The 22,773-nt window shown below is 48.7% G+C and overlaps 1 protein-coding gene across 2 annotated transcripts in view; it reads right to left on the bottom strand.

Moving 5' to 3' along the window:
- The window catches only part of inppl1a (inositol polyphosphate phosphatase-like 1a), a 71,190-nt gene that overhangs the window by 27,459 nt on the left and 20,958 nt on the right, over window positions 1-22,773 (bottom strand). For both annotated transcript variants that reach the window (XM_029681461.2, XM_029681462.2), the window contains exons 4-15: window positions 18,656-18,746; window positions 17,276-17,422; window positions 17,103-17,193; window positions 16,571-16,660; window positions 14,109-14,204; window positions 9,992-10,142; window positions 8,947-9,053; window positions 5,699-5,801; window positions 4,368-4,564; window positions 1,583-1,700; window positions 1,403-1,499; window positions 1,104-1,242 (exon numbers count right to left, since the gene is read on the bottom strand). In XM_029681461.2, the coding sequence (XP_029537321.1) occupies window positions 1,104-1,242; window positions 1,403-1,499; window positions 1,583-1,700; window positions 4,368-4,564; window positions 5,699-5,801; window positions 8,947-9,053; window positions 9,992-10,142; window positions 14,109-14,204; window positions 16,571-16,660; window positions 17,103-17,193; window positions 17,276-17,422; window positions 18,656-18,746 (1,427 nt within the window). The remainder of the gene's footprint in view (window positions 1-1,103; window positions 1,243-1,402; window positions 1,500-1,582; window positions 1,701-4,367; window positions 4,565-5,698; window positions 5,802-8,946; window positions 9,054-9,991; window positions 10,143-14,108; window positions 14,205-16,570; window positions 16,661-17,102; window positions 17,194-17,275; window positions 17,423-18,655; window positions 18,747-22,773) is intronic.

The following is a 22,773-nucleotide window of genomic DNA, read 5'->3' as shown; positions in this document are numbered from 1 at the left end:
GACAGAGAAAGCGAGAGAGACAGAAAGACAGAGAAAGAGAGAACGACAGAAAGCGAGAGACAGAGAAAGACAGAGAGACAGAAAAAGCGAGAACGACAGAAAGCGAGAGAGACAGAGAAAGACAGAGCGACAGAAAGACAGAGAAAGACAGAAAGCGAGAGACAGAGAAAGCGAGAACGACAGAAAGCGAGAGAGACAGAGAAAGACAGAGCGACAGAAAGACAGAGAAAGCGAGACAGAAAGCGAGAGAGACAGAAAGCGAGAGAGACAGAAAGCGAGAGAGACAGAGAAAGACAGAGAAAGCGAGAGAGACAGAGAAAGACAGAGAAAGCGAGAGAGACAGAGAAAGACAGAGAGAGACAGAGAGACAGAGAAAGCGAGAGAGACAGAGAAAGACAGACAGAAAGCGAGAGGGACAGAGAAAGACAGAGACAGAAAGACAGAGAAAGCGAGAGCGACAGAAAGCGAGAGAGACAGACAAAGACAGAGAGACAGAGAAAGCGAGAACGACAGAAAGCGAGAGACAGAGAGACAGAGAAAGACAGAGAGACAGAGAAAGCGAGAGAGACAGAAAGACAGAGAAAGAGAGAACGACAGAAAGCGAGAGAGACAGAGAAAGACAGAGAGACAGAAAAAGCGAGAACGACAGAAAGCGAGAGAGACAGAGAAAGACAGAGCGACAGAAAGACAGAGAAAGACAGAAAGCGAGAGACAGAGAAAGCGAGAACGACAGAAAGCGAGAGAGACAGAGAAAGACAGAGCGACAGAAAGACAGAAAGCGAGAGACAGAGAGACAGAGAAAGCGAGAACGACAGAAAGCGAAAGACAGAGAGACAGAGAAAGACAGAAAGCGAGACAGAGAAAGACAGAGAGACAGAAAGACAGAGAAAGCGAGAACGACAGAAAGCGAGAGAGACAGAGAGACAGAGAAAGCGAGAGAGAGAGTGAGATAGACAGAGAAAGCGAGACAGAGAAAGAGAGAGGGACAGAAAGCGAGACAGAGAGTGAGAGAGAGGGTGTGTGTGCCTGCATCCATGCAATGTGTTTGTGCATGTGTCTCCTTGTGTGTGTGTGTCCATGGGTTTCTGTGTGTGTTATGGTACCTGTATGTCCATGTCCAGCCTGTAGTTGAGGTCTCCCAGCCAGAAGAGGTGTGTGAAGCGTAGAGAGATGTCAAAGGAGCTCAGCTGTTTATCTCCTAGAGAGAGCAGCCGCAGTATATCCAGGTAGTTCTGGTTCCTCCTGCAGGGGTCAGGGAAGGAAGAGTGGTGAAGAGCAGTGTTTAGTACACTACCTATAACCTCAGTGAGTTTGCTGCTAATATGGAGTCCTGTCAAACTTCAAATAATGAGTCATACTGTATAGTTTTACATTTGAATGCAGAAGAGGAGTGTCTGCGTACCTGCCGATCTTTTCGTTGCCTGATGTCAGGTGACAGTTCACAAAGCCGAAGGAAGTTCCATTAAACATGAAAGACACGCCCACTGCCCCTTTGTTACCTAGCAACAAGAAACAAGAAACATACAGCATGAATATAGTGAATTGTTTGTTAGTGTGAGAGAGTGCGAGAGTGAGATCTTACCCAGCGTATTAGCAATACCCGTTTTAACACTGGACACGCCCACATGACTGATGCGGTTTTCATGTTCTGGTTTCACCAGCACCGCTATCTTAATGTTCCACAGAGTCTGGACCGCGATCTAGAACCCAGGAGAGCAGAACAGAGTAACATGGAAGTTAACCTCAGGAGTAAACCCAACCATTCTACCATGCTGCTTCTCAGATCAAGCTCCTTATCCCCCACGGGACCATCCCTAACAACGCCTTATCCCCCATAGGGGACCATCCCTACCGCCACCTTATCCTCCATAGGGGACCATCCCTACCGCCACCTTATCCCCCATAGGGGACCATCCCTACCGCCACCTTATCCCCCATAGGGGACCATCCCTACCGCCACCTTATCCTCCATAGGGGACCATCCCTACCGCCACCTTATCCCCCATAGGGGACCATCCCTACCGCCACCTTATCCTCCAACGGGACCATCCCTACCGCCACCTTATCCCCCAACGGGACCATCCCTACCGCCACCTTATCCCCCATAGGGGACCATCCCTACCGCCACCTTATCCTCCAACGGGACCATCCCTACCGCCACCTTATCCCCCATAGGGGACCATCCCTACCGCCACCTTATCCTCCATAGGGGACCATCCCTACCGCCACCTTATCCCCCATAGGGGACCATCCCTACCGCCACCTTATCCTCCAACGGGACCATCCCTACCGCCACCTTATCCCCCAACGGGACCATCCCTACCGCCACCTTATCCCCCATAGGGGACCATCCCTACCGCCACCTTATCCCCCATAGGGGACCATCCCTACCGCCACCTTATCCTCCAACGGGACCATCCCTACCGCCACCTTATCCCCCAACGGGACCATCCCTACCGCCACCTTATCCCCCATAGGGGACCATCCCTACCGCCACCTTATCCCCCATAGGGGACCATCCCTACCGCCACCTTATCCCCCATAGGGGACCATCCCTACCGCCACCTTATCCCCCATAGGGGACCATCCCTACCGCCACCTTATCCCCCATAGGGACCATCCCTACCGCCACCTTATCCTCCATAGGGGACCATCCCTACCGCCACCTTATCCCCCATAGGGGACCATCCCTACCGCCACCTTATCCCCCATAGGGGACCATCCCTACCGCCACCTTATCCCCCATAGGGGACCATCCCTACCGCCACCTTATCCCCCAACGGGACCATCCCTACCGCCACCTTATCCCCCATAGGGGACCATCCCTACCGCCACCTTATCCCCCATAGGGGACCATCCCTACCACCACCTTATCCCCCATAGGGGACCATCCCTACCGCCACCTTATCCCCCATAGGGGACCATCCCTACCGCCACCTTATCCCCCAACGGGACCATCCCTACCGCCACCTTATCCTCCATAGGGGACCATCCCTACCGCCACCTTATCCCCCAACGGGACCATCCCTACCGCCACCTTATCCCCCATAGGGGACCATCCCTACCGCCACCTTATCCCCCATAGGGGACCATCCCTACCGCCACCTTATCCCCCATAGGGGACCATCCCTACCGCCACCTTATCCCCCAACGGGACCATCCCTACCGCCACCTTATCCTCCATAGGGGACCATCCCTACCGCCACCTTATCCTCCATAGGGGACCATCCCTACCGCCACCTTATCCCCCATAGGGGACCATCCCTACCGCCACCTTATCCCCCATAGGGGACCATCCCTACCGCCAACTTATCCCCCATAGGGGACCATCCCTACCGCCACCTTATCCCCCATAGGGGACCATCCCTACCGCCACCTTATCCCCCAACGGGACCATCCCTAACAACTCCTTATTCCCCAACGGGACCATCACTAACAACACCTTATTCCCCAAACGGGACCATCCCTAACAACACCTTATTCCCCAACGGGACCATCCCTAACAACACCTTATTCCCCAACGGGACCATCCCTAACAACGCCTTATTCCACAATGGGATAAGCCCTAACAACGCCTTATCCCCCAACGGGACCATCCCTAACAACACCTTATTCCCCATAGGGGACCATCCCTACCGCCACCTTATCCCCCAACGGGACCATCCCTAACAACGCCTTATCCCCCATAGGGGACCATCCCTACCGCCACCTTATCCCCCACGGGACCACCCCTAACAACACCTTATCCCCCAACGGGACCATCCCTACCGCCACCTTATCCCCCAACGGGACCATCCCTAACAACCCCTTATCCCCCAACGGGACCATCCCTAACAACACCTTATTCCACAATGGGATAAGCCCTAACAACACCTTATTCCCCAACGGGACCATCCCTAACAACACCTTATCCCCCAACGGGGCCATCCCTAACAACACCTTATCCCCCAACGGGACCATCCCTAACAACGCCTTATTCCACAATGGGATAAGCCCTAACAACACCTTATTCCCCAACGGGACCATCCCTAACAACACCTTATCCCCCAACGGGACCATCCCTACCGCCACCTTATCCCCCAACGGGACCATCCCTAACAACGCCTTATTCCCCAACGGGACAAGCCTTAACAACTCCTTATTCCCTAACAACACCTTATTCCCCAACAACACCTTATTCCCCAACAACACCTTATTCCCAAACAACACCTTATTCCCCAACAACACCTTATTCCCCAACAACACCTTATTTCCCAACAACACCTTATTTCCCAACAACACCTTATTCCCCAAAGGGACAATCCCTAACACCTCATTCCCCATGAGGTGGACTACTATTGACCAGAGCCCCATTCCGCCTCTCTCACCGGTTTGTAATCCAGCTCTGTGTGTTCTTTGAGTGCGGTGCGGAGTGAGTCGACCCACTCACGGTCACACACAGAGTTCTCCTGCGTTCCGAACACGTAGAGGTCATGAGGAATGGTTACGGTCATCTCATCCAGCGTCTTCCCCAGCCCACGACACAACAGCCAGGAACCCACCGCCTTGGGGGAGGGCACAGAACCTACACACACACCACACACACACACACACACAAATTGAAGTGATGGTTTAAAGTTAAGAAGACTTCTAGAACTTATGGAATATTCTCCTCATTAGGAGGTTTGACGGTTATTTGTAGCACGTTGTGAGTGTGTGAGAGAGAATGTGAGTGTGTGAGTGTGAGAGTGAGTGTGTGAGTGAGTGTGTGAGTGTGAGAGTGAGTGTGTGAGAGTGAGTGTGTGTGTGTGAGAGAGAATGTGAGTGTGTGAGTGTGAGAGTGAGTGTGTGAGAGTGTGAGTGTGAGTGTGTGAGAGTGAGTGTGTGAGTGTGAGAGTGAGTGCGAGTGTGAGAGAGAGTGCGAGTGTGAGAGAGAGTGCGAGTGTGAGAGAGAGTGCGAGTGTGAGAGAGAGTGCGAGTGTGAGAGAGAGTGCGAGTGTGAGAGAGAGTGCGAGTGTGAGAGAGAGTGCGAGTGTGAGAGAGTGTGAGTGTGTGGGAGATGTGTGAGAGAGAGTGTGACTGTGAGAGAGTGTGTGACTGTGAGAGAGTGTGTGACTGTGAGAGAGTGTGTGACTGTGAGAGAGTGTGTGACTGTGAGAGAGTGTGTGACTGTGAGAGAGTGTGTGACTGTGAGAGAGTGTGTGACTGTGAGAGAGTGTGTGACTGTGAGAGTGTGTGTGACTGTGAGAGTGTGTGACTGTGAGAGAGTGTGTGACTGTGAGAGAGAGTGTGACTGTGAGAGAGTGTGACTGTGAGAGAGAGTGTGACTGTGAGAGAGTGTGACTGTGAGAGAGAGTGTGACTGTGAGAGAGTGTGACTGTGAGAGAGTGTGAGTGTGAGAGAGTGTGACTGTGAGATAGTGTGAGAGAGTGTGACTGTAAGATAGTGTGAGAGAGTGTGTGACTGTGAGAGAGTGTGAGTGTGAGAGAGTGTGACTGTGAGAGAGTGTGACTGTGAGAAAGTGTGACTGTGAGAGAGTGTGACTGTGAGATAGTGTGAGAGAGTGTGACTGTGAAATAGTGTGAGAGTGTGAGAGAGTGTGTGAGAGTGTGAGAGAGTGTGACTGTGAGAGAGTGTGACTGTGAAATAGTGTGAGAGTGTGTGAGAGTGTGTGAGAGAGTGTGAGAGAGTGTGACTGTGTGTGTGTGTGAGAGCTCACCCATGTTCCAGGTCCCTATAAAGATGGAGATCATGTCTGGTTCGTCCTGGTTGGAATGTTTGTTCTTCATCAGTTGCAGCAGCTGACAAAATGCCTCCCGCTTCTGACAACACAAACAGAGTGCAGTTAGTGTGTGTATAAAATGGAGGATGTGGCGGACTGTATATTCTTAGGTTTGATATTGGGCAATTCCACGGTAACTGAGTGATGCTGAAAACCCATTTACTTGTAGAACATGACAGATTAGAGGTCGACCGATTATGATTTTTCAATTCTGATACCGATTATTGGAGGACCCCAACAAAAAAAACGATACCGATTAATCGGCCGTTTTCATTTTATTTTTATTTGTAATAATGACAATTACAACAATACTGAATGAACACTTTTACTTTAACTTAATATAATACATCAATAAAATCAATTTAGCCTCAAATAAATAATGAAACATGTTCAATTTGGTTTAAATAATGCAAAAACAGTGTTGGAGAAGAAAGTAAAAGTGCAATATGTGCCATGTAAAACAACGTTTGAGTTCCTTGCTCAGAACATGAGAACATATGAAAGCTGGTGGTTCCTTTTAACATGAGTCTTCAATATTCCCAGGTAAGAAGTTTTAGGTTGTAGTTATTATAGGACTATTTCTCTCTCTACCATTTGTATTTCATATACCTTTGACTATTGGATGTTCTTATAGGCACTATAGTATTGCCAGTGTGACAGTATAGCTTCCGTCCCTCTCCTCGCCACTACCTGGGCTTGAACCAGGAACACATCTACAACAGCCACCCTCGAAGCGTCGTTACCCATCGCTCCACAAAAGCCGCTGAGCAAGGGGAACAACTACTCCAAGTCTCAGAGCGAGTGACGTTTGAAACGCTATTAGCGCGCACACCGCTAACTAGCTAGCCATTTCACATCGGTTACACCAGCCTAATCTCGGGAGTTGATCGGCTTGAAGTCATAAACAGCTCAATGCTTGAAGCACAGTGAAGAGCTGCTGGAAAACGCACGAAAGTGCTGTTTGAATGAATGCTTACGAGCCTGCTGGTGCCTACCACCGCTCAGTCAGACTGCTCTATCAAATCATAGACTTAATTATAACATAATAACAGACAGAAATACCAGCCTTTGGTCATTAATATGGTCGAATAAAACATTAATAAAAATAAAACATTTATTCTTTCAGCGAAATATGGAACCGTTCCATATTTTATCTAACGGATGGCATCCATGAGTCTAAATATTGCTGTTACATTGCACAACCTTCAATGTTATGTCATAATTATGTAAAATTCTGGCAAATTAGTTCGCAACGAGCCAGGCGGCCCAAACTGTTACAACTACCCTGACTCTGCGTGCAATGAACGCAAGAGAAGTGACACAATTTCTCTAGTTTAATATTGCCTGCTCAACTGGATTTCAGGTTATGCAGGTTTAAACAAATATACCTCTGTGTATTGATTTTAAGAAAGGCATTGATTTTTATGGTTAGGTACAGTCGTCCAACGATTGTGCTTTTTTCGCAAATGCGGTTTTGTTAAGTCATCCCCCGTTTGGCGAAGTTGGTCTTCACACAGTTGGCAACGAGCCATGCGGCCCAAACTGCTGCATATACCCTGACTCTGTTGCACAGAACCCAAGAGAAGTGACACAATTTCCCTAGATAAAAGATATTCATGTTAGCAGGCAATATTAACTAAAATCACAGGTTTAAAAATATATACTTCTGTATTGATTTTAAGAAAGGTGTTGATGTTTATGGTTAGGTACATTGGTGCAAAGACTGCTTTTTCACGAATGCGCTTGTTAAATCACCCATTTGGCGAAGTAGGCTGTGATTCAATGATAAATTAACAGGTACGGCATCGATTATATGCAAAGCAGGACAAGCTAGATAAACTAGTAATATCATCAACCATGTGTAGTTAACCAGTGATTATATTAAGATGGATTGTTTTGTATAAGATATGTTTAATGCTAGCACCTTACCTTGGCTCCTTGCTGCACTCGCATAACAGGTAGCCTGCCACGCAGTCTCCTCGTGGAGTGCAATGTAATCGGCCGTGATCGGTGTCCAAAAATGCTGATTACCGATTGTTATGAAAACTTGAAATCGGTCCTAATTAATCATTCCGATTAATCGGTCGATCTCCAGTGCAGATGCAAAGTCTGATAGCAGAATGACGACACCAACAGTCACGACACCAACGGCAACCGCCACGACACTAACAGCACCAACCGCCACGACACTAACAGCACCAACCGCCACAACACTAACAGCACCAACCACCACGACACTAACAGCACCAACCGCCACGACACCAACCGTCAGAACACCATCGGCATCAACCGTCACGACACCAACGGCACCAACCGTCAGAACACCAACGGCACCAAATGTCAGAACACCAACCGTCAGAACACCAACAGCACCAACCGTCAGAACACCAACGGCACCAACCGTCAGAACACCAACCGTCAGAACACCAACGGCACCAACCGTCAGAACACCAACCGTCAGAACACCAACGGCACCAACCGTCAGAACACCAACGGCACCAACCGTCAGAACACCAACCGTCAGAACACCAACAGCACCAACCGTCAGAACACCAACCGTCAGAACACCAACCGTCAGAACACCAACAGCACCAACCGTCAGAACACCAACAGCACCAACCGTCAGAACACCAACGGCACCAACCGTCAGAACACCAACAGCACCAACCGTCAGAACACCAACAGCACCAACCGTCAGAACACCAACGGCACCAACCGTCAGAACACCAACAGCACCAACCGTCAGAACACCAACAGCACCAACCGTCAGAACACCAACAGCACCAACCGTCAGAACACCAACAGCACCAACCGTCAGAACACCAACAGCACCAACCGTCAGAACACCAACAGCACCAACCGTCAGAACACCAACAGCACCAACCGTTAAAGGTCGTCCTTGTGCATAGAGTTGTATGATTTGTTTAGCTTTGCAGTCATTCGTTTTAGTTTGACATACATCTTTTAAAGTGACAAATCTGACTCCCAGCATCACTTCGTTACAGTGGAATTGCCATATTGTTTAATGCGTTTCTTCACAGCCTTTCGTACAATGTGTCTGCGAGATAAACCACAATGTGAATATGTAAACAAATATTTACTAGAATATGTAAATATGCATGCCCCGAGATGCTTCCTTGTGTGTGTGTGTGTGTGTGTGTGTGTGTGTGTGTGTGTGTGTGTACCTTAGCGCTGGCGAAGATGAAGTCTTTCCTCTGGCTCTTCTCCTTGTCCTTCTCAAACACGATGCCCAGCTTGTTCTGAACACGTTGAGACTTGATCAGCTGACGGACTGAGGGAGAGAAACATGGAGAGAAAGAACGAGTGAGAGAGAGAGAGTAGTGTGTGTGTGTGTGTGTGAGGCCGCACCCTTGTCGTGTGTGTGTGCATATATATATAATCAACACAATGTAACTCCAAGTCAATCACCCTTCTGTGAAATCAAACTGTCCACTTAGGAAGCAACACTGATTGGCAATAAATGTCACATGCTGTTGTGTAAATGGAATAGACAACAGGTGGAAATTATAGGCAATTAGCAAGACACCCCCAATAAAGGAGTGGTTCTGCAGGTGGTAACCACAGACCACTTCTCAGTTCCTATGCTTCCTGGCTGATGTTTTGGTCACTTATGAATGCTGGCGGTGCTTTCACTCTAGTGGTAGCATGAGATGGAGTCTACAACCCACACAAGTGGCTCAGGTAGTGCAGCTCATCCAGGATGGGACATCAATGCGAGCTGTGGCAAGAAGGTTTGCTGTGTCTGTCAGCGTAGTGTCCAGGGCATGGAGGCGCTACCAGGAGACAGGCCAGTACATCAGGAGACGTGGAGGAGGCCGTAGGAGGGCAACAACCCAGCAGCAGGACCGCTACCTCCGCCTTTGTGCAAAGAGGAGCACTGCCAGAGCCCTGCAAAAGGACCTCCAGCAGGCCACAAATGTGCATGTGTCTGCTCAAAAGGTCAGAAACAGACTCCATGAGGGTGGTATGAGGGCCCGACGTCCACAGGTGGGGGTGTCTTGCTAATTGCCTATAATTTTCACCTGTCCATTTGCACAACAGCATGTGGAATTTATTGTCAATCAGTGTTGCTTCCTAAGTGGACAGTTTGATTTCACAGAAGTGTGATTGACTTGGAGTTACATTGTGTTGTTTAAGTGTTCCCTTTATTTTTTTTGAGCAGTGTATACACACACACACACACACACACATATATATATGTGTCCTCACTCTTGTGGTGTGTGAAGGTGTTCCAGTCCTCCTGGTTGTCCTTCATCTTCTTCATCACCACAAGCATCCCTCCCTCCACGTCCACAGACAGACTGTGCTTCTGACTCTTCCCTATTTTAGTCAGGTCTGCCAGGTACACATCCAACTTCACCTGGAGGGAGACAGACAGACAGAGGGGTTACAAAACACATCCAACTTCACCTGGAGGGGACAGACAGACAGAGGGGTTACAAAACACATCCAACTTCACCTGGAGGGACAGACAGACAGAGGGGTTACAAAACACATCCAACTTCACCTGGAGGGGACAGACAGACAGAGGGGTTACAAAACACATCCAACTTCACCTGGAGGGACAGACAGACAGAGGGGTTACAAAACAGACAGATACACACACGGACGGACACAGAGACAGACGAAACAAATATCCGAATTCATTACCCACATAATAAACTTCAGCCTAAGAGATGCAAGGTGTCACCACCAGGGGGAGTCAGCGGGTTGACACACAGTCAGTTCCACAAGTTCACTAAACTATCCTGCATGTCGGCAATAGCATTCCACGTCAACAATCTCATCTGGGTTCTCAGTGAAATGTATCCTACATCTTTTAGTATAAATAACAATAAAAATGTCAATAAAAAGGCAACAACGTCACAGAGCTCAGTGCAGCTACAGTATAGCTCTCTGGAAACACCCCAGCCCCCCTTCCCCCCTGCATCTTACTCATCTCACCAACACACTTCTTCCCTGCAAACAGGAAGTGGCTAAAAAGGAGGTGAACACACACACACACACACACACACTGAAGTGTACGGCGAGTGTGAAATCATCTGGCGTTTCCCCTCAACCGCTGTATAAACCACACAGGGGAGTGTAGGTGACTGACTGGTAATCTGTGTCTGCTGCCTCCCCAGTCTAGTGTCGTCAGACAGACATGTCTATTGGGCCGTGATCAACAACATAGCTCAAGCAGTAGGAAGCTCTCTCATCCATTTATATGGCGATGATACAGTGTTAAACACTCTACAAACAAAGCTCTCTGCCTTTAACCTTGTTCTGAACACCTCCAAAACAAAAGGTCATGTGATTTGGTAAGAAGATTGCCCCTCTCCCTACAGCTGTGATTACTACCTCTGAGGGTTTAAAGCTTGAGGTTTTCACCTCATACAAGTAGATGTTACACTGTCCTTCTCTCAGCACATACCAAAGCTGCAGGCTAAAGTTAAATCTAGACTTGGTTTCCTCTATCGCAATCGCTCCTCTTTCACCCCAGCTGCCAAACTAACCCTGGTTCAGATGACCATCCTACCCATGCTAGATTACAGAGACGTAATTTATACACAGGCAGGTAAGGGTGCTCTCGAGTGGCTAGATGTTCTTTACCATTCGGCCATCAGATTTACCACCAATGCTCCTTATAGGACACATCACTGCACTCTATACTCCTCTGTAAACTGGTCTCTGTATGCCTGTCGCAAGACCCACTGGTTGATGCTTATTTATAAAACCCTCTTAGGCCTCACTCCCTACTATCTGAGATATCTACTGCAGCCCTCATCCTCCACATACAACACCCGTTCTGCCAGTCACATTCTGTTCAATGTCCCCAAAGCACACACATCCCTGGGTCACTCCTCTTTTCAGTTCGCTGCAGCTAGCGACAGGAACGAGCTGCAACAAACACTCAAACTGGACAGTTTTATCTCAATCTCTTCATTCAAAGACTCAATCATAGACACTCTTACTGACAGTTGTGTCTGCTTCGTGTGATGCATTGTTGTCTCTACCATCTTGCTCTTTGTGCTGTTGTCTGTGCCCAACAATGTTGTGTTTTCGTGTGTTGCTGCCATGTTGTGTTGCTGCCATGTTGTGTTGCTGCCATGCTGTGTTGCTGCCATGCTGTGTTGCTGCCATGCTGTGTTGCTGCCATGCTGTGTTGCTGCCATGCTGTGTTGCTGCCATGCTGTGTTGCTGCCATGCTGTGTTTTCATGTGTTGCTGCCATGTTGTGTTGCTACCATGTTGTGTTGCTGCCATGTTGTGTTGCTGCCATGTGGTGTTACTATCATGCTGTGTTTTCATGTGTTGCTGCCATGTTGTGTTGCTACCATGTGGTGTTGCTATCATGCTGTGTTTTCATGTGTTGCTGCCATGTTGTGTTGCTGCCATGTTGTGTTGCTACCATGCTGCCATGTTGTGTTGCTACCATGTATCATGCTGTGTTTTCATGTTTTCATGTGTTGCTGCCATGTTTTCATGTGTTGCTGCCATGTTGTGTTGCTGCCATGTTGTGTTGCTACCATGTGGTGTTGCTATCATGCTGTGTTTTCATGTGTTGCTGCCATGTTGTGTTGCTACCATGCTGTGTTGCTACCATGCTGTGTTTTCATGTGTTGCTGCCATGTTGTGTTGCTACCATGCTGTGTGGCTGCCATGTGTTGCTACCATGTTGTGTTGCTACCATGTTGTGTTTTCACATGATGCTACCATGTTGTGATGCTACCATGTTGTGTTGCTGCCATGTTGTGTTGCTGCGATGTTGTGATGCTACCATGTGCTGTTGCTATCATGCTGTGTTTTCATGTGTTGCTGCCATGCTGTGTTGCTACCATGCTGTGTTGCTACCATGTTGTTTTGCTACCATGTTGTGTTGCTACCATGCTGTGTTGCTACCATGTTGTGTTGCTACCATGTTGTGTTGCTACCATGCTGTGTTGCTACCATGCTGTGTTTTAATGTGGTGTTGCCATGTTGTGTTGCTACCATGTTGTGTTGCTACCATGTTGTGTTGCTACCATGCTGTGTTGCTACCATGTTGTGTTGCTACCATGTTGTGTTGCTACCATGCTGTGTTGCTACCATGCTGTGTTTTAATGTGGTGTTGCCATGTTGTGTTGCTACCATGCTGTGTTGCTACCATGCTGTGTTTTAATGTGGTGCTGCCATGCTGTGTTGCTACCATGTTGTGTTGCTACCATGCTGTGTTGCTACCATGTTGTGTTGCTACCATGCTGTGTTGCTACCATGCTGTGTTTTAATGTGGTGCTGCCATGCTGTGCTGCTACCATGCTGTGTTGCTCCCATGCTGTTGTCTTACAGTGGGTCTCTTTAAGTCGTGTTGTTGTCTCTCTCTTGTCGTGATGTGTGTTTTGTCCTATATTGTTATTTTATTTAACATTTTTAATCCCAGCCCCTGTCCTCGTTTGTGAGAGGCTGTCATAGTAAATAAGAATTTGTTTTTAACTGACTTGCCTAGTTAAATAAAAGGTTCAAGAATGTATTATGTTTTAAATTTGGCTTGTTTGACGTCACAACCGACAGTGCAGGCGACTGCCGACTGACTGATCTACAAATGACATTGCAGCATAAATAACTAGTTGTTATTGTTTGTAGATCAGTCAGTCAGTCAGTCAGTCAGTCAGTCAGTCAGTCAGTCACCATTTTGATGCTCTCCAACACGACCAATGTCTCTCAGAGTGGAAAACCAATCAATGAGTCAATCAATATTCAGCTCCATATGAGCTATGACCAATGGACATTCAGCTTCTCAAATCCAGCTGTTACTAACTTCTGAAACACGTAGCAGACCAGGTGATGTTACTCGTAGAGTGATTCAACATGGTAACGTATTGAACTTGGATCCTGTTCAGCCAGCCCATTAAATCAACTCAGCTGGAGTGTATGTTTACATAGAGGTAAAGTACTTCCATTTAAGGTCAGTTCATTCAGGAAGGTTTCCATTTTAAATTCCTGAAATGGAATTCAAATGCCTATGTCCTGAACATAGTGAATTGAAATGGACCATGACCCCAGGCAGGCGTGGTATTTACATCTCCAGAGCGCTAGCTAGCTGAGGCGTCCACTTCCTGGTTACTGATAGTGATCATCCTTCCATCACACCCACTCAGTAGTTGTCAGCTCCACTGAGCACAGCGTTGAGGGCTTTGGTCTCTACACTCTGGTCACATCAGTCATCTAAATCCTAACAGAGGTAGGACCACAGAACAGACAGAACTACACATGGGGATAGGTGTGGCACATTCCAGTCTGTTCAAAACACTTCCTGGAGAATCTAGGAATTCCGAGCCACACCCACTGTGTGTGTTTGCATGTACCTCAAAGGCCTGTACGGGGATGGTTTTGCTGTGGCGTGTGAGAGGAGGAAGAGAGGAGAGAGTGGACACACTCAAATCCTGCACAGCCTTCAGAGCCTAGAGGGAGAGAGAGGAGAGAGGGAGAGAGAGGAGAGAGGGAGAGAGAGAAAGAGTTATGAAACCTGAACAACCACAGTGTGGCGTATGTACACTGGTTTAGTGACTTCCTGGTCTTCTTCTTCCCTCTCTCCAGTCCTCCCATCTTCTCACTCCATCCCTCTCTCCCCCTCTCACTCCATCCCCCTCTCACTCAATCCCTCCATCCCCCTCACTCAATCCATCCCCCCTCACTCAATCCCTCCCCCTCCCTCTCACTCCCCTTCTCACTCCATCCCTCTCTCTCTTACTCCATCCCTCCCCTTCTCACTCCATCCCTCCCCTTCTTACTCCATCCCTCCCCTTTCACTCCATCCCTCCCTTCCCCTCTCCTCCACCCTCCCCCTCACTCAATCCTCCCCTCACTCAATCCTCCCCCTCAACTCAATCCCCCTCACTCCATCCCTCCCCTTCTCACTCCATCCCTCCCCTTCTCCTCCATCCCTCCCCTTCTCACTCCATCCCTCCCCTTCTCACTCCATCCCTCCCCTTCTCACTCCATCCCTCCCCTTCTTACTCCATCCCTCCCCTTCTCACTCCATCCCTCTCTCTCTTACTCCATCCCTCCCCTTCTCACTCCATCCCTCCCCTTCTTACTCCATCCCTCCCCTTCTCACTCCATCCCTCCCTTCCCCTCTCACTCCATCCTCCCCCTCACTCAATCCTCCCCCTCACTCAATCCCCCTCACTCCATCCCTCCCCTTCTCACTCCATCCCTCCCCTTCTCACTCCATCCCTCCCCTTCTCACTCCATCCCTCCCCTTCTCACTCCATCCCTCCCCTTCTCACTCCATCCCTCCCCTTCTCACTCCATCCCTCCCCTTCTACTCCATCCCTCCCCTTCTCACTCCATCCCTCCCCTTCTTACTCCATCCCTCTCCCTCTCACTCCATCCCTCTTCTCACTCCATCCCTCTCCCTCTTACTCCATCCCTCCCCCTCTCACTCCATCCTTCCCCTCCCCTCCACCCCCTCTCACTCCATCCATCCCTCCTCTCCCTCCCTCCCCTCCCCCTCACTCACTCAATCCCTCCCCCTCTCACTCCTCAATCCCTCCCCCTCTCACTCACTCAATCCCCCTCACTCAATCCCTCCCTCCCCTCTCACTTCATCCCCCTCAATCCCTCCCTCCCCTCCCTCCCCTCAATCCCTCCCTCTCATCCCCCCTCCCTCCCTCTCACTCAATCCCCCCCTCCCTCCCTCTCACTCAATCCCCCCCTCCCTCCCTCTCACTCAATCCCCCTCCCTCCCTCTCACTCAATCAATCCCCCCTCCCTCCCTCTCACTCAATCCCCCCTCCCTCTCACTCAATCCCCCCCCTCCCTCTCACTCAATCCCCCCCTCCCTCTCACTCAATCCCTCCCTCCCTCTCACTCAATCCATCCCTCCCTCCCTCCATCCCTCTCCATCACTCCATCCCTCCCTCGCTCAATCTCTCACTCCAATCCCTCCCCCTCACTCCATCCCTCCCTCTCCCTCACTCCATCCCTCCCTCTCCCTCACTCACTCAATCCCCCGCCCTCTCACTCACTCAATCCCCCCACCCTCTCACTCAATCCCCCGCCCTCTCACTCAATCCCCCCCGCCCTCTCACTCAATCCCCCCCTCCCTCTCACTCAATCCCCCTCACTCCCTCTCACTCAATCCCCCTCACTCCCTCTCACTCAATCCCCCTCCCTCCCTCTCACTCAATCCCCCCTCCCTCCCTCTCACTCAATCCCCCTCCCTCCCTCTCACTCAATCCCTCCCTCCCTCCCTCACTCAATCCCCCCCTCCCTCTCACTCAATCCCCCCGCCCTCTCACTCAATCCCCCTCCCTCTCACTCAATCCCCCTCACTCAATCCCCCTCCCTCCCTCTCACTCAATCCCCCTCCCCCACTCACTCAATCCCCCTCCCTCTCACTCACTCAATCCCCCTCCCTCGCACTCACTCAATCCCCCTCCCCTCCCTCTCACTCAATCCCTCCCTCCCTCCTCACTCAATCCCTCCCTCCCTCCCTCTCACTCAATCCCTCCCTCCCTCCCTCTCACTCAATCCCTCCCTCCCTCTCACTCAATCCCTCCCTCCCTCCCTCTCACTCAATCCCTCCCTCCCTCTCTCATCCCTCCCTCCCTCCCTTCCTCCCTCTCACTCACTCCAATCCCTCCCTCCCTCTCACTCAATCCCTCCCTCCCTCTCACTCACTCAATCCCTCCCTCTCACTCAATCCCTCCCTCTCACTCAATCCCTCCCTCTCACTCAATCCCTCCCTCTCACTCAATCCCTCCCTCTAGTAGTCACTCAATAGAATGACTACTAGATAATATTTCTCTGCTCGTAGGCTTACCTTCTTCTCTATAGAAGACAGTAGATCTTTGAGGATAGCCAGTTTAGTGACCAGATTCTCCAACTCCTGATCTCCACCCTGATTCACCGACTACAGAGGAAAACAGACCGTTTCAATACACACACATACTAGATGCTATGCAGGCGTGACCCCATGGTGTGTTGTCACACCATGGGAAAGTGGGTCTGGCCCTTTAAGACTACATTAGCCACAGTGTGTGTGTGTGTGTGTGTGTGTGAGTGTGTGTGTGTGTGATTACAGCGTGACTCTCTCAAGCACAGCTGTCTCCAGGAACTCTTGTTGTTTTTCCCTGGGAGACAAAGAGCTCTTTCCTCATGACCCTCAGTGCACTCAGGAGCACTGTGTGTGTGTGTGTGTGTGTGTCTGTGTCTGTTGCAAAGAGGAAACCAAGGTGCGGCATGTCTAAGCTTCCTGTGCTTCCCAGAGTCATACATTTCACCTCACCATCTGCCTCTTGCGTGCGTGCATGCGTGCACGCACACACACACACAAGGTAGAAAAAGTATAATACCTGCTGTATCATCTTGGACACCATGAAGGCACTTTGTTGGTCAAACACCTTGGACAGGATCTCCAGCCCAGACAGAACCTTATCCACCTCCCTACACACACACAGATAGCTTTTTGAGTGTGTGTGTGTGTGTCTGTGAGAGAGAACATTGTGTGTATGTGTGTGTGTCTCACCCATTGAGGCGTTTGCAGGAGGACACCAGTGTCTTGTTGAGGTGGGGCAGAGAGCTGGCTCCCTGTTTGACAGCCTGCAGGTCCAGAGCGTAGCTTCCCTTCAGATATTCATGGGAAATGGTGCTCAGGCCGTTAGCAGCAGGGGCGCTAAAGTAGGACGGAACAACATCACAATCCGTGTCAGTAGAACAGACACGGGTCTTAAATCCTCTGGATTTTCCACAGAGACCATGGGGGGAGGGGCTGAGGGGGACTGGCCTTGTGGTGAGTATAGAACACTGGAGACCATGGGGGGCAGAGGGGGACTGGCCTTGTGGTGAGTATAGAACACTGGAGACCATGGGGGAGGCAGAGGGGGACTGGCCTTGTGGTGAGTATAGAACACTGGAGACCATGGGGGGGCAGAGGGGACTGGCCTTTGGTGAGTATAGAACACTGGAGACCATGGTGGGGGGCAGGGAGGGGGACTAGCCTTGTGGTGAGTATAGAACACTGGAGACCATGGTGGGGGCAGAGGGGACTGGCCTTGGGTGAGTATAGAACACTGGAGACCATGGGGGTGAGGGGACTGGCCTTGTGGTGAGTATAGAACACTGGAGACCATGGTGGGGGCAGAGGGGGACTGGCCTTGTGGTGAGTATAGAACACTGGAGACCATGGTGGGGGCAGAGGGGGACTGGCCTTGTGGTGAGTATAGAACACTGGAGACCATGGGGGAGGCAGAGGGGGACTGGCCTTGTGGTGAGTATAGAACACTGGAGACCATGGGGGGCAGAGGGGACTGGCCTTGTGGTGAGTATAGAACACTGGAGACCATGGGGGGGGGGCAGAGGGGACTGGCCTTGTGGTGAGTATAGAACACTGGAGACCATGGGGGGCAGAGGGGGACTGGCCTTGTGGTGAGTAGAGAACACTGGAGACCATGGGGGGGCAGAGGGGACTGGCCTTGTGGTGAGTATAGAACACTGAAGAAGACAGGACAACAACTTTCCAAAGTCACAGATTTCCTCAAGATCAGACGGCTGCTGACTCACTGTCTAAGTAAGACAAACTACACACACACGGTTTCTGTGGAGTCTCTCTCACACACACACACACTCTCTGAGCTGTGTGGCTTTAAACAGGATGTTGTCTTCCTATCTGAGGAGATGAGGATGGGGGGTGTGAAGGGCAGGAGGGGAAGAGAAGATAAAGAGAAGAAGGAAGAGAGGGGAAGGGTTCTTGAGGGTTGTTCTAGGCCCTGAACAGACTTACTGAATCTCTACAACCAGCATCAGTTGGTAGGCAGTTGATCACATTTAAGACCCACCTTTTACTAGGGCCAGGAGTTTTACCAGGTCCCGCAAAATTGTGTGTGTGTGTTTGTCCTGTGTGCCGTACCTGTCGGTTGGTGTCTCCGGGGCGGAGCCTGTAGGTGTTGTGGAGGTGGAGGCGGAACGAGGAGGAAGGGGCGGCTTCTCATCTTCCCCATCTGACCAATCACATAGAGAGAGTTAACACTTGACCAATCAGAGAAAGAGACAGAAAGAGATGGCGCGAGAGACAGAGTGAGAGATGGAGCGAGAGACAGACAAAGAGATACTAGTCTTTCAGAGCGTTCAGTCAGCCCACTGACATCCCTATCAGATCACAGCTAAATCAATCTACCTGAAAAGAGCAATACTCAAATCATGAGGCATCAAAGCCAAAGGAACTGAGTAGTATTAAGAAATGCTATAGATGAATGGAATGCAGTTTGGAAAACCTACCAAAAAAACAATTAGGCAACAACAAATTCAATCCCTTTCAGACAACTTCCTGGACAAAACGTTTCACTGTAATAGTGAAGGTGTAGACTTGGCAGTAGAAAACCTAAACAGTATATTTGACCTCTCAGCTTCCCTATCAAATCTAATCATTTCAAACAGAAAACCAAAGAAAATGAACAACAATGACAAATGGGTTGATGAAGAATGCAAAAACCTAAGAAAGAAATTGAGAAACCTGTCCAACCAAAAACATAGAGACCCAGAAAACCTGAGTCTACGCCTTCACTATGGTGAAACACTGAATCAATACAGAAATACACTACGGAAAAAGAAGGAACAGCACGTCAGAAATCAGCTCCTTGTAACTGAAGAATCCATAGAATCTAACCACTTCTGGGAAAATTGGAAAGCACTCAAAGAGTTATCTATCCAAAACAGAGATGTGTGGATAAACCACTTCTCCAATCTTTTTGGCTCTATAACAAAGGACAAACTGCAAAAACTTATACATGATCAATTACAAATCTTAAAATCATCTATTAAAAGACTACCAGAACCCACTGGATTCTCCAATGACATTTAATGAACTACAGGACAAAATACAAACCCCAAAAGGCCTGTGGTGTTGATGGTATCCTAAATGAAATGATAAAATATACAGACAACACATTCCAATTGGCTATACTTAAACTCTAACATCATCCTCAGCTCTGGCATCTTCCCCAATATTTGGAACAAAGGACTGATCACCCCAATCCACAAAAGTGGAGACAAATTTGACCCCAATAAGTACCGGGGGAAATGTGAAAACAGCAACCTTGGGAAAATCCCCTGCATTATCATTAACAGTAGACTCGTACATTTCCTCAGTGAAAACAATGTACTGAGCAAATGTCAAATTGGCTTTCTACCAAATTACCGTACGACAGACCACGTATTCACCCTGCACACCGTAATTGACAAATAAATCAAATCAAAACAAAAGCAAAATCTTTTCACGCTTTGTTGATTTCCATAAAGCTTTTGACTAAATTTGGCATGAGGGTCTGCTATACTGGTCACCCCCAAAGCAAACACCTCCTTTGGCCGCTTTTCCTTCCAGTTCTCTGCTGCCAATGACTGGAGACTTATATCTCCTTCACGAACTTTAAGTGTCAGCTGTCAGAGCAGCTTACCGATCGCTGCAGCTATACACAGCCCATCTGTAAATAGCCCATCCAACCAACTACCTACCTCATCCCCATATTTGTTTTTTGTTTTTCTGCTCTTGTGCACACCAGTATTTCTACTTGCACAGCCTCATCTGCACATCTATCACTCCAGTGTAAATTGCTAAATTGATTTGCCACTATTGGCCTATTTATTGCCTTTACCTCCCTAATCTTACTACATTTGCACACACTGCACATAGATTTTTCTATTGTGTTATTGACTGTACGTTTATTTATCCCATGTGTAACTCCGTGATGTTGTTTTTGTCGCACTGCTTTGCTTTATCCTGGATAGGTCGCAGTTGAACATGAGAACTTGTTCTCAACTGACCTTCCTGGTTAAATAAAGGTTACATATATATATATTTTTAAATAAATAAATACAAATTGATGGAAAGTGGTGTTGGGGGGAAAACATACAACATGTACACAAACAACAAGTGTTAAAGTTGGCAACAGCTTTCTTTCCACAGGGCCAGGGGGTGAGAGACAGGGATGCAGCTTAAGCCCCACCCTCTTCAACACATATATAACACATATATATGAATTGGCCTCACCCTACTAGAATGTAGGGTGAGGCCAAGAATGTAAATTCTATCTAGAATGTAAATTCTATCTAGACACCATTGCCCTAGAGCACACAAAAAAATATACATACCTCGGCCTAAACATCAGCACCACAGGTAACTTCCACAAAGCTGTAAAGAAGCTGAGAAATGAGGCAAGAAGGGCATTCTACGCTAACAAAAGGAACATCAAATTCAACATCCAAATTAGGATCTGGCTAAAAATACTCAGTTATAGAACCCATTGCCCGTTGTGGTTGTGAGGTCTGGGGTCCGCTCACTGACCAAGAATTCACAAAATGGGGCAAAAACACCAAATAATGCATGCAGAGCAGAATCGGGCCGATGCCCGCTAATTATAAAATCCAGAAAATAAATTCTACAACCACCTAAAAGGAAGCGATTCCCAAACCTTTAATAAAAAAGCCATCACCTACAGAAGAGCCCGCTAAGCAAGCTGGTCCTGGGGCTCTGTTCAAACACAGACAGACCCCTAGGACAGCAACACAATAAGACAAAAACCAAATCGTGAGACAACGGAAAGAATTAACAAAAAAACAGCAAACTAAACTCAGCAAAAAAAGAACAGTCCCCTTTTTCAGGACCCTGTCTTTCAAAGATAATTCGTAAAAATACAAATAACTTCACAGATTTTCAGTGTAAAGGGTTTAAACACTGTTTCCCATGCTTGTTCAATGAACCATAAACAATTAATGAACATGCACCTGTGGAACGGTCATTAAAACACTAACAGCTTACAGACAGTAGGCAATTAAGGTCACAGTTATGAAAATCTAGGACACTAAAGAGGCCTTTCTACTGACTCTGAAAAAAACAAAAAGAAAGATGCCCAGTGTCCCTGCTCATCTGCGTGAACGTGCCTTAGGCATGCTGCAAGGAGGCATGAGGACAGCAGATGTGGCCAGGGCAATAAATTGCAATGTCCGTACTGTGAGAAGCCTCACCAGCAGTGATGGTCGGATTCGCGTTTTCGTCAAAGGAATGAGCGTTACACCGAGGCCTGTACTCTGAAGCAGGATCGATTTGGATGTGGAGGGTCTGTCATGGTCTTGGGCGGTGTCTCACAGCATCATCGGACTGAGCTTCTTGTCATTGCAGGCAATCTCAACGCTGTGCGTTACAGGGAAGACATCCTCCTCCCTCATGTGGTACCCTTCCTGCAAGCTCATCCTGACATGACCCTCCAGCATGACAATGCCACCAGCCATACTGCTCGTTCTGTGTGTGATTTCCTGCAAGACAGGAATGTCAGTGTTCTGCCATGACCAGTGAAGAGCCCGGATCTCAATCCCATTGAGCACGTCTGGGACCTGTTGGATCGGAGAGTGAGGGCTAGGGCCATTCCCCCCAGAAATGTCCTGGAACTTGCAGGTGCCTCGGTGGAAGAGTGGGGTAACATCTCAGAGCAAGAACTGGCAAATCTGGTGCAGTCCATGAGGAGGAGATGCACTGTAGTACTTAATGCAGCTGGTGGCCACACCAGATACTGACTGTTACTTTTGATTTTGACCCCCCCTTTGTTCAGGAACACATTTTTCCATTTCTGTTAGTCACATGTCTGTGGAACTTGTTCAGTTTGTCTCAGATGTTGAATCTTGTTATGTTCATACAAATATTTACACATGTTAAGTTTGCTGAAAATAAACAGTTGACAGTGAGAATACTTCTTTTTCTGCTGAGTTTAGAATGCTATTTGGCTCTAAACAGAGAGTACACAGTGGCAGAATACCTGACCACTGTGACTGACCCTAAACAGAGAGTACACAGTGGCAGAATACCTGACCATTGTGACCTACCCTAAACAGAGAGTACACAGTGGCAGAATACCTGACCACTGTGACTGACCCAAAATTATGGAAAGCTTTGACTATGTACAGACACAGTGAGCATAGCCTTGCTATTGAGAGAGGCCACCGTAGGCAGACCTGGCTCTCAAGAGAAGACAGGCTATG

This window comes from Oncorhynchus nerka, linkage group LG14 (assembly GCF_034236695.1).
Source record: "Oncorhynchus nerka isolate Pitt River linkage group LG14, Oner_Uvic_2.0, whole genome shotgun sequence".
NCBI lineage: Eukaryota > Metazoa > Chordata > Actinopteri > Salmoniformes > Salmonidae > Oncorhynchus > Oncorhynchus nerka.
This window is presented reverse-complemented; position numbering and strand designations above follow the sequence as displayed.